This window comes from Giraffa tippelskirchi, chromosome 4, assembly GCF_054371585.1.
Source record: "Giraffa tippelskirchi isolate mGirTip1 chromosome 4, T2T-mGirTip1v1.2.pri, whole genome shotgun sequence".
Classification (NCBI taxonomy): Eukaryota; Metazoa; Chordata; class Mammalia; order Artiodactyla; family Giraffidae; genus Giraffa; species Giraffa tippelskirchi.
The window spans coordinates 203,830,713-203,844,093 of NC_137278.1; the positions used below are offsets into that span (position 1 = coordinate 203,830,713).

Genomic DNA, 13,381 nt, shown 5'->3' on the forward strand with positions numbered 1-13,381 from the left:
GGGCGCAGGGAGATGAGCTAACCTCAGTCTCAGACCTCCGGGTACTTGGGGGCTATGGAAAGAGTGCTAACTTGGTGACAGGACTCCTGGTTTAAATCCAGACCCTGCTGCTTCCTATCTGTGTGAACTTGGGCAAGTAGCTTCAGTTCTATGAACCTCCAGTTGCCTTTTCTATAAAATAGGGATAATATTACCACCCTCGTAGAGTTGTCATGGAGACTAAAGAGCTCGTATTTGTGCATTACTCCGAAAAGCATTTGGCACATTAAAAGTGCTCCGTAAATATCTGCTTATTCACCCATGATTTAGTGGAAGTATAGCGGGATGCAGAGCCATTTTCATGGCTTCTGGGAGAAGGGGCAAGTACCAAGGAGGAGGTCTGTCTGGTGGCCACTGAGCAGGTTGAGGGCAGTAAGGAGCCCCTGCCCACATGTCCCACCTCTCCTTTCACCACCCCTTCTCTGTTCCTCTAACCCTGCTCTCTCTCTCCTCTCTGGGCCCTCTGCCCCTGTCTGCCAAACCCTCCACCCTTCCCTCTCCCAGGCATGCGGATCCTGGTGAACCTGCTCCTGGACACACTGCCCATGCTGGGGAACGTCCTCCTGCTCTGCTTCTTTGTCTTCTTCATCTTTGGCATCATCGGCGTGCAGCTCTGGGCCGGCCTGCTTCGCAACCGCTGCTTCCTGGAGGAGAACTTCACCATGTGAGTGCAGCACCCCCATTCCCTGCCCTGGGACTCCTGGCCAGCTTTACCTGGGGCATTGTTCACGAAGAATGTTTCCAGGCTAGGAAGGTCTCCCCATCGAGCACCTGGTCCCAATCCTTACTCCTGGTGGAGCAGAGAGATTAAGGGATGTGCCCAGGTGAGTTGGTGGTAGGTCTCCCATGAATGGCTGGACACCAAAATGAGCGCAAAAGGCCTCTGAGCCCTCAAAACTGTTATCACAAAGTCCCAGTCCAAGATAGGCCCTTAGATGCTAATTCAGCTCCTACTGACTCTTACTTAACACATAGTTTTAACTTACTGGGTGAAAGTGAAAATGTTAGTCGCTCAGTCGTGTCTGACTCTTTGTGACCCTATGGTCTGTAGTCCGCCAGACTCCTCTGTCTATGGGATTTTTCAGGCAAGAATACTGGAGCAGGTTGCCATTCCCTTCTCCCGGGGATCTTCCCAACCCAGGGATGGAACCCGGGTCTCCTGCATTACAGACAGATTCTTTACAGTCTGAGCCACCAGGGAAGCGGGAAGCAACTTACATGGTAATTGGGACCAAAAGAGTGGAAGCAGCAAACAAGAAGGAGGTTTGGTAGGAGGGGAAGACCCAAGCAGAAGTGATGACAGCGAGGGAAAACAAGACAGAAAACCTCAAAAGCAGATATGAAACCTGACTGTCTAATTACAGCACAGACATTCCTATCGGTGACTCTGAGTCAACAGGGAAAGGTCAGCTTGCATTTGGCCCACGTGTGTCTAAAAGCAGTGGGGGTGGACAGCTCCCTAGAGAGAGGCTTGTCCAAAGCCATGTAAACAGAAATCGAGCTGTGGCTCTTGCAGAAGTTGGGTTGAGTCGTCGGAGAAATTGGACATCTGTAGCATCTCAGCGAGGAGGGGTAAGCAGCGTCTTTGAGTACACATACGTGGCCATATGTATTTGGACATGACTAAGCTTTCATTTCGTTTCACTAATATGCATTAGTGCACTCCTGCTGTGTGCCAGGCCCCAGGGAGACAGAGGTAGGAAAGCATTTTCCTTCATCCTGTGACTTGACACGCTCACCCAAGCGGCGGCACTTGCCTAGCTCGCGGAGGACGCAGCAGAAGGTCGAGTTCCAGCCCTTGGGGAGCGAGGGGTGCAGGGACATGAGGACACTGCACAGGCGTGGGCTGGGCCTCCCTGTCCACCCGACTGCTGGTTGTGGGGATGGAGCTACGCTGGAGAGCCAGGGGGAAGCCTGGGGAAGGGACTGGCTCCCCCAGGGCGGGGCAGCAGGGGCGGGGCACCCTTGTGGGTCAGGCCCCTGTGTGGGGGAGGGGAGCACGCAATGTCAATCATTTGGAAGGGGCGGGCCCTGCTGCTCCTGGTCTGGCCTGCACAGATGGAGACGGGCAGGTGTGAGCTCTCAGCTTTAGGGGTTCAGGTCACATCCAGGCCCCTCTGTCCCCCATGGATCTTTTCCTAGTTCATCCCGAGGTGGCCCCCTCTCATTCGCCCAGCTCAACCCCAGTGTCACCTCCTCCTGGAGGCCTTCCTTCACCACCCCCTTCCCCCAGACATTGTCCTGCTTGATTTTCTTGGCACTGTCTCTGTCTGAACCTGTCTTACTTGTGAGTTTATCTTCTGGGTTGTTGGGTGTCTCTAGTCCGGTTTATTGACTTGGTTAGCAAGGATGACATGCTTCTGTGTGACATGGGTGGTGGTGGTGGTGCTTGACTTTTGACCCCATGCGGAGACCCGGAAACTGAGGCTGAGAGAGGAGAACCTTGCTCCAGGACCTCCAAAGCCTACCGTGACCACCCCCCAGTGAGTGCACACAAAGCGTGCCCCAGGCACATAGGCTCCCGGGGAGTCCCCAGATGGTCAGATGGAGGGTTCTTGATGAGCAAAGATGATGTCACCCAGCTAGGAAGAGGCAGGGCTCCGTCTTGTGTCCTCTGCAAAGCATCTGCTCCCTTCTGGCAGATTCTGTCTAGGCATTAATGCACACGCACGACTATTTACACCCCAGACAGGTTTTAAACATGAGGATTGCTTTGGCAATGTGTCTTAAGTATGTCTTACATCAGTGTTTCTTATTCCACAAATGAACCACAGTTCAGTGAGCCAGCTTCTGTCGATGGACTTTGTGTGGTTTCCAGATATTTGCTTTTACGTAGGAGCCTGCGGGAGCATTGTGTATGCTTGCCATCTCTGTGTGCCCTTGTGTGATCAATGGCTAGACTCATAATTGCTGAAGTGTAAGGCACACCTCTGAGATACTGTGGGTTCGGTTCCAGACCACGGAAATAAAGTGAGTCATACGATTTTTTTGGTTTCCCAGTGCATGTTATGTTTACACCATCCTGTGGTCTGTTTTTTTTTTTTTAATTTCTTTTTATTTGTGTGGCTGCCCCAGGTTTTAGTTGCTGTACTTGGAATCTCCAATCTTTGTTGCGGCATGTGGAATCTTTAGTTTTGGCACGCAAATTCTTAGTTGCAGCAAGAGGGACCTACTTCCCTAACCAGAGATTGAACCCAGGGCCCTTGCATTGGGAGTGTGAACCACCAGGCAAGTCCTCTGGAGTCTGTTAATTGTGCAATAGTATATAAAACAGAACATGCCCCAACTGAAAATATTTTATTGCCAAAAAATGCTAGCCGTCTCTGCTGAGCCTTCAGTGAGTCATAGTAGTAACAACAAAGATCATTGATCGCAGATCACCATAACAGACATAATAATAATGAAAGCTTGAAATAGTACAAGAATTATCAAAATACGACACAGAGACACAAAATGAGCAGATGCTGTGGGAACAATGGTGTTGATAGGCTTGTTTGAGGCAGGGTTGCCACAAACTTTCACTTTGTAAGAAGCGTAATAAAGCAAAGCTTAATAAAATGAAGTATGGGGACTTCTCTGGTGGTCCAGTGGCTAAGACTCCACATGCCCAATGCAAGGGGCCCGGGGTTCGATCCCTGTCAGGGAACTAGATTCTGCATGCTGCAAGTAACTTTGCACGTGCCACAACTAAAAAGATCCACATGCCACAACTAAGATCCAAGATCTCACGTGCTACACCTAAGACCCAGTGCAGCCAAATAAATATTTTAAAAAATGAAATGAGGTATGCCCTGTGTCCATTTTTTTAAAAATTTTATTTATTTTTAAATTGAAAGATAATTACTTTACAGAATTGTGTTGGTTTCTGCCAAATATCAGTATAAGTCAGCCATAGATATACATATGTCCCCCTCCCTCTTGAACCTCTGTGTCCATTTTTTTATTTGCCTTTTTTGGTTAAGGTATAAATTATACTCAGTGCCAGGCACAGCTATTAAGTGCTGTGGGGGTGGGGTGCTCAGTGAGGTTTTCGCTGGATTAAGCACCGCGTGTAAATCCACCCTGAGAAATTCACAGTGCCCAACAGGGCTCTATCCTGCCCCTTCCTCGTCACCCTCCCTCTCGCCCCAAAGTAGCCGCTATTCTGATCTCTTGTCACCATGGACTCCTTTTGACTGTTTCTGAGGTTTCTTTAGATGACATCATACAGGCAGTTACCTTCTGTGCCTGCGTCTTTGGCTCGTGGTCCTGTGTCTGAGGTTCATCCAAGTCGCTGCGAGTGTCAGTAGCTCCTTTTTTATTGCTGCGAGGCTCCTATGGACAGAATACACCACAGCGTGTTGTGTTTTCCCATTCCCCTGTTGATGCGGGTGGTTTCTGGTTCTTTGGTTCAATGACTCATGAATATTCTTGCCCATGTCTTTGAGTGGATATGGCCGTTCCTTCTTTTGGGTAAATTCCCAAGAGTAGAATTGCCAGGTGAAGGGAGTGCCTGTGTTTACTGGCTTGTAAATTTTGTCAAACCGTTTTCCAGGATGGTTGCACTGAATGTTCGCTAGCAAAGTCTGAGGAGTTCCAGTTGCCCCACATTCTATAGAAACGTTTGGAATTGTCAGTCTAATTGTTACTATTCTAGTGAGAGCACAGTGGCACCTTATTGTGGTTTTAATTTGCAACTTAATTTGAGTTTTCCTGGTGGCTAGTGGTGATAGGCACTTTTCTGTGTGTTTATCAGCCATTGGTATATCCTCATGTGAAGTGCCTGCATGGTTTTTGCCATTTAAAATTGAATTGCTTTTATTTTTCTTATAAATTTGTAGCAGTTCTTTATATTCTGGATTTGAGTCCTTCAGTGGCTATTATATATTTATGACATATATCATATATTTGATTCCAGTTTGAATTTTATGTTTTCACTCTTTTCTCCCCCTTTAAAAATCTTTTTTATTTTGTTTTTTCTTTTTCCATTTTTATTTTTTTTAAAGGTTTTTTGTACTTCTGTATTGTTTCTTTTCTAATTTTCTTTTTGTCTTTTTGCAGTTTTCACTCTCTTAATGGTATCGTTTGATTGATAAACAGAAGCTCCCCAGTTGTAATGAGGACCAGATTATCAATTATTTTTCCAGTATTATTTTTTGTATTCAGTTTAAGAAATCTTTTTCTAACCCAAGGTTATGAACTATCCTCCAGTGTTTTCTTTTAGAACCTTTCTTGTTTGTATTGCTCACATTTAGGTCTGTATTCCATTTCAAATAATTTTTAGTATGGCATGTGGTTGAGGTCAAGATTCATTTTTCATGTGGATGACCAGTTGTCCCAGCACTGCTGCTGGAGAAGTCCATCCTTTCTCTATTGAATTGTCAGAGTGCTTTTATTACCATCAGGGGACCGTATGTATTTGGGTTATATGTCTACATGTTAATTGTTGATGAATGTTGCCAAGATCCCTCTAGAAAGGTTGCGTCAATTCATACTCCCACCACTAGTGTATGAGCGTGTCTGTTTACACTCACCCTTCCCCACACTTAATATTATCAACCCTGAAATGTTTGCTGTTTGGATGGATGTAAAATGATCTCACTGTAATTTTTGTTCTCCTATTCCTGTAATTAGTGAGGTGAACATCTCTTCCTGTATGTTGGACATTTTGATTTCCTCTGTGAATTTTCCATTCTTTCATCCTTTATTCCCCTAGTGGGTTCTTTTTCTTAATGAGTTATAAGAGATTTTAGTATGTTTTAGATGGTTATGTTGTATCTGTTTTATGTGTTTCAAATACTTTATCACAGGAGATGGCAAACTCTGGCCTGTTTTTGTGAATAAAGTTTCATTGGAACACAGCCATGCCCACTTGTTTATCCGTTTTCTATGACAGTTTTCATGTTACAGTGGCAGAGTTGCATGGTTGGGACAGAGACCATGTGGTTTGCAAAAAGAAAAAAAAAACTTACTATTTGTCTCTTTATGGAAAAAGTTTGCCTACTTCTGCTTTATTGCAATTTGCTGTTTGTATACTATTGTTCATCTCATAGAAAGTTTGTATACACTCAATCTTGCCAACCTTTTTCTTTATAGATTTTGGATTTTATGTAAGAAGGCCTTATATAAGAAGGCCTTACCTATCCTGAGTTAACAAAAATACCTCATATTTTCTTGTAAAGTTTTTGTGGTTATTTTTATTGCATTTATGCTTTTTAATTCACCAGGATTTTATTATTTAAAATTTTATGATATATTTTGCTTAACCTAATATGTCCAAAATATTATTTTCAGTGTGCAATCAATATAAACAATTGAGGAGAAAAAAACGTTCTTTTTTCCTTTCGATACCATGTCTTCCAGAAGTTTATTTTTGTATATGGTGTGAGGTAGGGATCTAATTTTATTGTTTTCCAAATGGATAGCAGATGTCTTAACACCATTTATTGCTTAGTCCTTCTGTTCTCCATGGATGTGAAAAGGCTTCTCTATAATATACCAAGTTCTCTTTTTTTTTTTTTCATGTATCTGAAATTTATTTATTTATTTATTTATTTTTTTTGCTTCTTTGTTTTTTATTTTTATTTTTTATTTTTTTATAAATTTATTTATTTTAGTTGGGGGCTAATTACTTTACAATATTGTAATAGTTTTTGCCATACATTGACATGAATCAGCCATGCGTTTACATGTGTTCCCCTTCCTGGACCCCCCACCCACCTCCCTCCCCATCCCATCCTTCTGGATCATCCCATTGCCCCGGCCCTGAGCCCTTGTCACATGCATCGAACATGGAATGGTGTTCTGTTTCACATATGATAATATACATGTTTCAATGCTATTCTCCCAGAACGTCCCACCCTCACCTTCTCCCTCAGAGTCCATAAAATTGTTCCATGCATCTGTGTCTCTTATTCTGTCTCGCATATAGGGTTATCGTTACCATCTTTCAAATTCCATATACCTGGGTTTGTCCCTTTGCTCCATGGTGTCCCACAAATCTTTCTGTTCCTGTGCAATACCACACTGTATATTTTGACCTCTTGTAGGGCTGTTCTCCATTCATCTTTATTCTTTTAAAAATGTCTATACTATTCTCCCATTTATATAAACCCTAGAACCATCTGACCAGGTTTCATGGACAAAAGCATGTTGGAATTTTGATTGGGATTGCTGTGAGTCACAGATTAGCTCCACAGGATGGGCAGGGCAGGGATCACCATCTCTGTTTTACAGATGAAGAAATTGAGATCCAGAGAGGGGAAATGACCAGCCCAAGGTCACATAGATGGGACAGGGTGGGACAGGAAGGTATCTTACCTTGATTTGTTGAACCAGTAAAATTCAGCATTTGTATGTTGAGCACCTGCTCTGTGCTGACCAAACAGTGTGCAGGCACTAGGGGTGCTAAGACTCAGTCCTCACCCTAAAAGAGCTCCAGGCTCCCAGGGAAGTTGGGTGCATTTCCCCCAAGAGCATAATTGGAGCTTGTGCAGGGCTTCAGGCTCCCTGAGGAGGGGAGACCCTGAAACGTCCCTCAGTGAGTAGGTGGGAGTCTTTGTGACAATGCCAGAGGTGGAGAAATGTGTCCCAGGCAGTGGGAACAGCATGTACAAAGGCCTTGAAGCGATGTTGGTTGGTCGTTCCAGTCCGGCCGTGCTGCGTGGCAGTGACCCCTCCCCTTCTCCTCTTCTCTGCACCATCACCTGTGGACAGACAAGGGGACGTGGCTCTGCCCCCCTACTACCAGCCGGAGGAGGACGACGAGATGCCCTTCATCTGCTCCCTGTCGGGAGACAACGGCATCATGGGCTGCCACGAGATCCCTCCGCTCAAGGAGCAGGGACGCGAGTGCTGCCTGTCCAAGGATGACGTCTATGACTTCGGGGCGGGCCGCCAGGACCTCAATGCCAGTGGGCTCTGTGTCAACTGGAACCGCTATTACAACGTGTGCCGCACGGGCAGCGCCAACCCCCACAAGGGCGCCATCAACTTTGACAACATCGGCTATGCCTGGATCGTCATTTTTCAGGTGAGGCCCTTGGGCCTGGCGCAGGCCCCTGCGCTGGGGGCTGGGGGTGGGCAAGGGTGATGGCAGTCTGTGCTAGGCATTTGCCATCTGCGTCACTGAAGTCTGCCTGACCTGCCGGCACGACAGGCATTTTCATGCCCATGTTCCAGACAGAGCAACTGAGGTTTGGAGAAAGGACTGTAGGCCCTCGGGTATATTGCCTGAAGTCTCTGTGCCTCCATTTTCTTATCTCTAAAATGGGGGTGGGACTTCCCTGGCGGTCCAGTGGTTAAGATTTTCACCTTCCCATGCAGGGGATGCAGGTTCAATCCCTGGTTGGGGAGCTAAGATTCCACATACCTTGCAGCCAAAAAACTAAAACATAAAATGGAAGTAATATTGCAACAGGTTCAATAAAGACTTTAAAAAACAGCCCACATCAAAACATTTTTTAAAAATTTTAAAAAATGGGGGTTATAACAGCTCCCTCCCCCCGCCCCCCAACCTTGAGTGACTGAGAAGAATAAACCAGATGATGTGAGCAGAGCCCAGTGTGCAGTGAGTGCTCAGTCAGGGTTACCTTCCTGCTGTGGTTGGAAGGAAGGATGGGGAGGGTGCAGAGGGTGGTGGCTGAGAAGCTGCTGAGAGGGCTGCTCTGCGAGCTTTGCTCTGGGGAGCCATAACGTCATAGAATTCAGAGCCAAAGGTGTGATGTGATCATAGCCCAGCATCTGTGTTTGGCGACCTTCCGGCCTCAAGAGGGAGAATTGCTCCATGCAATTGCCCAGAAGCCAACAAGACAGGTGCTGGGGAGTACCCAGCATTCATCTTGCACAAGGCTGCTCTGCTTTTCCTCTCTGGGAAAGTGCATGGGGGACAGAGTCACACCAAGCTCAGCACAGCCACTGTCCCTGGCTCAGCCGAGCTGCAGCCCCAGCCCTGCCGGGTGGGCTCTGTTAATCCCACACACTGAAGAAGCAGCTGAGGCTCAGAGAGTGGCCCAGGGGGAGAGCTGGAGTTGCAACCCAGACCCTACCCCCCCGCAACCTGCTTCCTCCAGTCCTTCTGCTGTGCTGTGGAAGACTGAAAGGTGGGGAGCTCTGGAGCAAGAGGGACCAGGTTAAAAGTCCCCGATCCACTCCTTGCTGGCTGTGTGACATTGGACAAGTGTCCTAACCTCTCTGAACCTCAGTTGCTCACCTGCCTATTGGGGATGAGGATGCCTGTCTGGTGGAGCCCTTGGGAGAAGTACGAGAGAGAACACGTGTAGTGTCCCAATGCACTGGGGGACCTCTGTCTGGGGCACTCACTTTGCTGCCTGCCTTTCCAGAGGCTCGGCCATCTCAGGCTCTCTCTCCTACTCTGTTCTGGCTGCAGGTGATTACTCTGGAAGGCTGGGTGGAGATCATGTACTACGTGATGGATGCTCACTCCTTCTACAACTTCATCTATTTTATCCTGCTCATCATAGTAAGTGTCAAGGGAGCTGGTGCTCTCTGGGCAAGCTCCAGGACCAATGGGCCAGGGGACCAGAGAGTCTTTGGGAGTCCCCAGGGTACCCCTCAAAACCCACAGAGCTGAGTGGGAGAGAGCAGGAGGGGCAGTTTTTAATTGCACCCAAGCTGCCGGTGATTGAAGGAGCTTGTTGGGGGTGGCTTCTGGAGGCATCCATCGCTCTGATTGCCTTAATATCTCATTTCTGGGCATTGATGTCCACCCGGTGCTTCTGTTCGAGTTTCTCTGCCTTGCAGTCTCTGGGAATACGTTCTTTTATGACCATAGCAGGGATGCAGCCCCCAGATGAAGCTTCTCAAGAGCTCCAGCTTCCCCCTTGCTTCCTGGGGCAGGAAGACGAGATGCTGTGAAACTGAAGCCTGGGGCGGCTTCCTGGGCAAAGTCTGGAGGGGAGACTGAGCCTGGGTGTGGGCTTCTGGAGCTCCTTGGAATTCTTGGAGGGACCCACACCTCTCGGGCATCTCTGCCTTGTGGGGAAGACTTGGAGGTGAAGGGGGGCTCTCTCTACCTCCAGAGAGGGCCCCTCTGCTGGCCAGCCCCTCCACCCCTACCACAGTCTCCCCTAAGCTTAGAGTTCATCCACTCTGTCATGCCTGACAGCCTCAGCCACAGCACAATCCCCAAATGTCAAGGTGATTCACTCCCAGGAGAGTCACTGCTGGCTCCCTGCTGTAGGGCTGGATTGTCTGGCTTCCTGGTGCTAGGAGGGGGTGCTCTTGGCGCTCTGGGGTAGCACCCCCTCCTGGGCTGCTGTGACTTTGACCTGGGGGTTCAGGACAAGTTGAGCTGAGACACATCCACTGCTGGCTTAGCTTCAGTGCTTTCCTGGGGGTGCTGGAATGCCTTCCATAAGGAAACACTGCAGATAGAGGGAGAAGGTCCCAGGCTTTGTTCAGCATCCCTACCCATCCACTGGTTCGTTCGTTCCCCAGCACTTTCAGGGAAGCCTGCACTGTGCCAGGCCCTGAGTGCTGGGTACCGAGCAGTGGATCTGGCCTGCCCTGCCCTCTGGGAGCTCACAGTCTCATTGAGGAAAAGGGGCTGCAGCAGGCAGGGACCAGCTGCATCTTAGGAGCTGCCGCAAAAGGAAGCCCAAGAGGCTAAGGGAGTCCAAAGGAGGCTTCTCGCCCAGCCTGGAGAAGGGATGGGGAAGTGAGAAGCTTCCTGGAGGAGGTGATGCCCGAATCGAGCCTTAAAGGCTGGAGGAGGAAGAGCCAGAGGAAGTGCCTTTCTGGGCAGGGGGCGCCTTGTAGAGACCCTGAACCCAGACAGAATCCTGCAGTGGGGCGGACTGTGAAGCACTGGGATGGCCAGAGGAGCCTTGAGATCCAGTGAGAAGCTGCCAGACGCTTCATCTGCTTCTGATGGAGTTAGGAGTGGGTCGGGGTGGCAACTCCCAACATGATCCTGGGCAGGCCCCTTGGCTTCCAAGCTCACAGTGAAGTGGGGAACAGTGATGGCTCCTGGTTCACGGGCCTCGGGGAGGGTTAGAGGAGACAGGGCCTGCCGCCTGCACAGCCCCTGGCACACAGTACTTGCTCAGTAAATGTGTCCTGCTGCTATTGTTGCTGCAATTATTGGGCCCCAGGTGGTGGCCCCATCTCAGGGGAAAGGGTGGCTGGCGGGAGGCTGGGGTGCTGGGTTGGCCAGGTGCTGGGAAGGGGGCAGCGAGCAGCGCCTGAGAGACCATGCTGTCCTTTCACCCTCACAGCCCTGGCCAGGCCAGGTTACCTGCCCATTTCTCAGGTGTGAACCCTGAGCCTCAGGGAGGTGAGGCGCTTGGCTTGGACCACACAGCCAGTGAGGGTTCTCAGCCCTAAGACCCAGGTCCCCCGCGCTCCTTCTGTCTGGATAAGTCCTAAGCTCGTCTGAGCCTTCTGTTTGACAGATGGGGAAAATGGAAGTCCAGAGGGAAATGGGGCGCTGTCTGGTCACCCAGGGACAGCAGCTGCAGAGGCAGGCTGGGCAGAGGCCGCCAAGTGTGAGCTCCCAGCAGGTGGGGTCCGTGTCCCTCACACGGTCCTGCAGAGCCCGTCTCCTGGAAATACAGAGAATGAATGAGTGAGGCATCTTCTTACTTTAGAAGCAGGGGATTTTCCCAGAGTCCTCTGGGCCAGGAAGCCCCCTACAACCCTCATACCTCATCTCCCAAACCCCAGCTCCCAGCCATGCTGTCAGGGAGAGGGAGGAAGTGGGGATGAGCGACCGACTGTTGCCTGCAGGAACCTTCTGGTGGGCAACCTGGAGGAGGGTGCAACACCACCGCCTCTCTCACTGCAGCTGAGTCTGGTCCAAGGCTCAGCACGTGTCTGGGAGGAGCCTGCCTCTGGAAACTGGGGCGGGAAGGGCCCTTCTGCCTCTGGTGGCCCCTGAAGCGGGGCCTGGGGACTTGAGGTAGCAGAATCCCTAACCGTTCCCTACCACCCTATCCAAGCACACAAGGAAACCGTTTCTAAAGAAAACCTCTCTGGTGGGGTCTGCAGGCCCAACTAGGGCCCAAGTCAACGCCATAGGGAGGGCAGGGCTGGGGTGGGTATTAAGGCTAGCAGAGCCTGCGGGGTCTCTGTCTCCTTCCCCTGCCTCAGCGTCGATGTCCCAGGCGGGAGGGCAATTGTGGTAAGGATCTAGGGGTCCGAAGTGGGTGGGCTTGGAAGCAGGCTTCAGGGAGGCTGCCCGGGCCACCCCTGTCCTGGGCCCCAGCCTCCTCTGGGAGCCGGGCCTCAGAGATCTTTTCTTGTTCCTATCTGTGCCCGTGCCTCTCCGTCTCTCTGGGCCCTCCACACCTCGCCCCCTCCTCTCTCCCCCTGTCCCCACCCGCCCCCGTCACTGTGCTTCCCACACCCCCCATCTCTGTCCTCTCTGAGCCTGTCTCACCCTCCCTCGGTGTCTCTCCTTGCGTTTCTGTCTGCATCCCGCTTTCTCTGGCCGTCTCTCTGCCTGTTTCATGCCTGGGGTCTGCCCCGCCCCTTCCCCTGGTCCTCTTCCTGCCTCTGCATCCCCTCTGCTCCTCGCCCTGCCTCCATCCCTCTGTCTCCATCGCCATCTCTCTTTCTCCCTCTCCCACCCTCCTACGGCCCCTCCCGCCCCCACCCCTTCTCACCCCACTGTCCCCTCTGTCCCTGTCCTCTCCTCCCGTTGGTCACAGGTGGGCTCCTTCTTCATGATCAACCTGTGCCTCGTTGTCATAGCGACCCAGTTCTCAGAGACCAAGCAGCGGGAGCACCGGCTGATGCTGGAGCAGCGGCAACGCTACCTGTCCTCCAGCACGGTGGCCAGCTACGCTGAGCCCGGCGACTGCTATGAGGAGATCTTCCAGTACGTCTGCCACATCCTACGCAAGGCCAAGCGCCGGGCCCTGGGCCTCTACCAGGCCCTGAGGAGCCGGCGCCAGGCCCCAGGCACACCCGGCTCTGCCACACCCGGGCCCTGCGCCAAGGACCCCAGGCACTACCGTAAGTAGCGGGGCACCCAGAGTGCTCCACCCAGGCCTGATGTGTCTCCAGCTGGGGACTCAGAAGTGGCAGTTTGCAAACGTGGCCTGTCTCTCCAGCACAAGCAGAGGTGTCCATCTAGTTCAGAACCTGGGCCTTCCCCTGGGAGCTTCAGTCCACATTCTTAGTTCCCTGTCTCCTTTCCCAGCCACCTGCTGGTGCCTGGCCTGGCCTGGCCCTGGACCTGGGGGTGCCTAGCCCCACCCTGGAGGAATTCCCTTCCGATCCCATGTGTGCACAGGACTCAGGCTCCACCCTGGGCTCCATGCTCTAAAGAATGAACAGATATCTGTCCTTTGTTGTTGTTCAGTGGCTCAGTCATGTCTGACTCTTTGCAACCCCGTGG

The 13,381-nt window shown here is 50.6% G+C and overlaps 1 protein-coding gene across 1 annotated transcript in view; it reads left to right on the forward strand.

Moving 5' to 3' along the window:
• Window positions 1-13,381, forward strand: part of CACNA1I (calcium voltage-gated channel subunit alpha1 I) — a 111,728-nt gene that overhangs the window by 53,019 nt on the left and 45,328 nt on the right. The window contains exons 5-8 of the mRNA XM_081590202.1: window positions 544-703; window positions 7,735-8,050; window positions 9,407-9,499; window positions 12,690-12,996. Of these exons, the coding sequence (XP_081446328.1) occupies window positions 544-703; window positions 7,735-8,050; window positions 9,407-9,499; window positions 12,690-12,996 (876 nt within the window). The remainder of the gene's footprint in view (window positions 1-543; window positions 704-7,734; window positions 8,051-9,406; window positions 9,500-12,689; window positions 12,997-13,381) is intronic.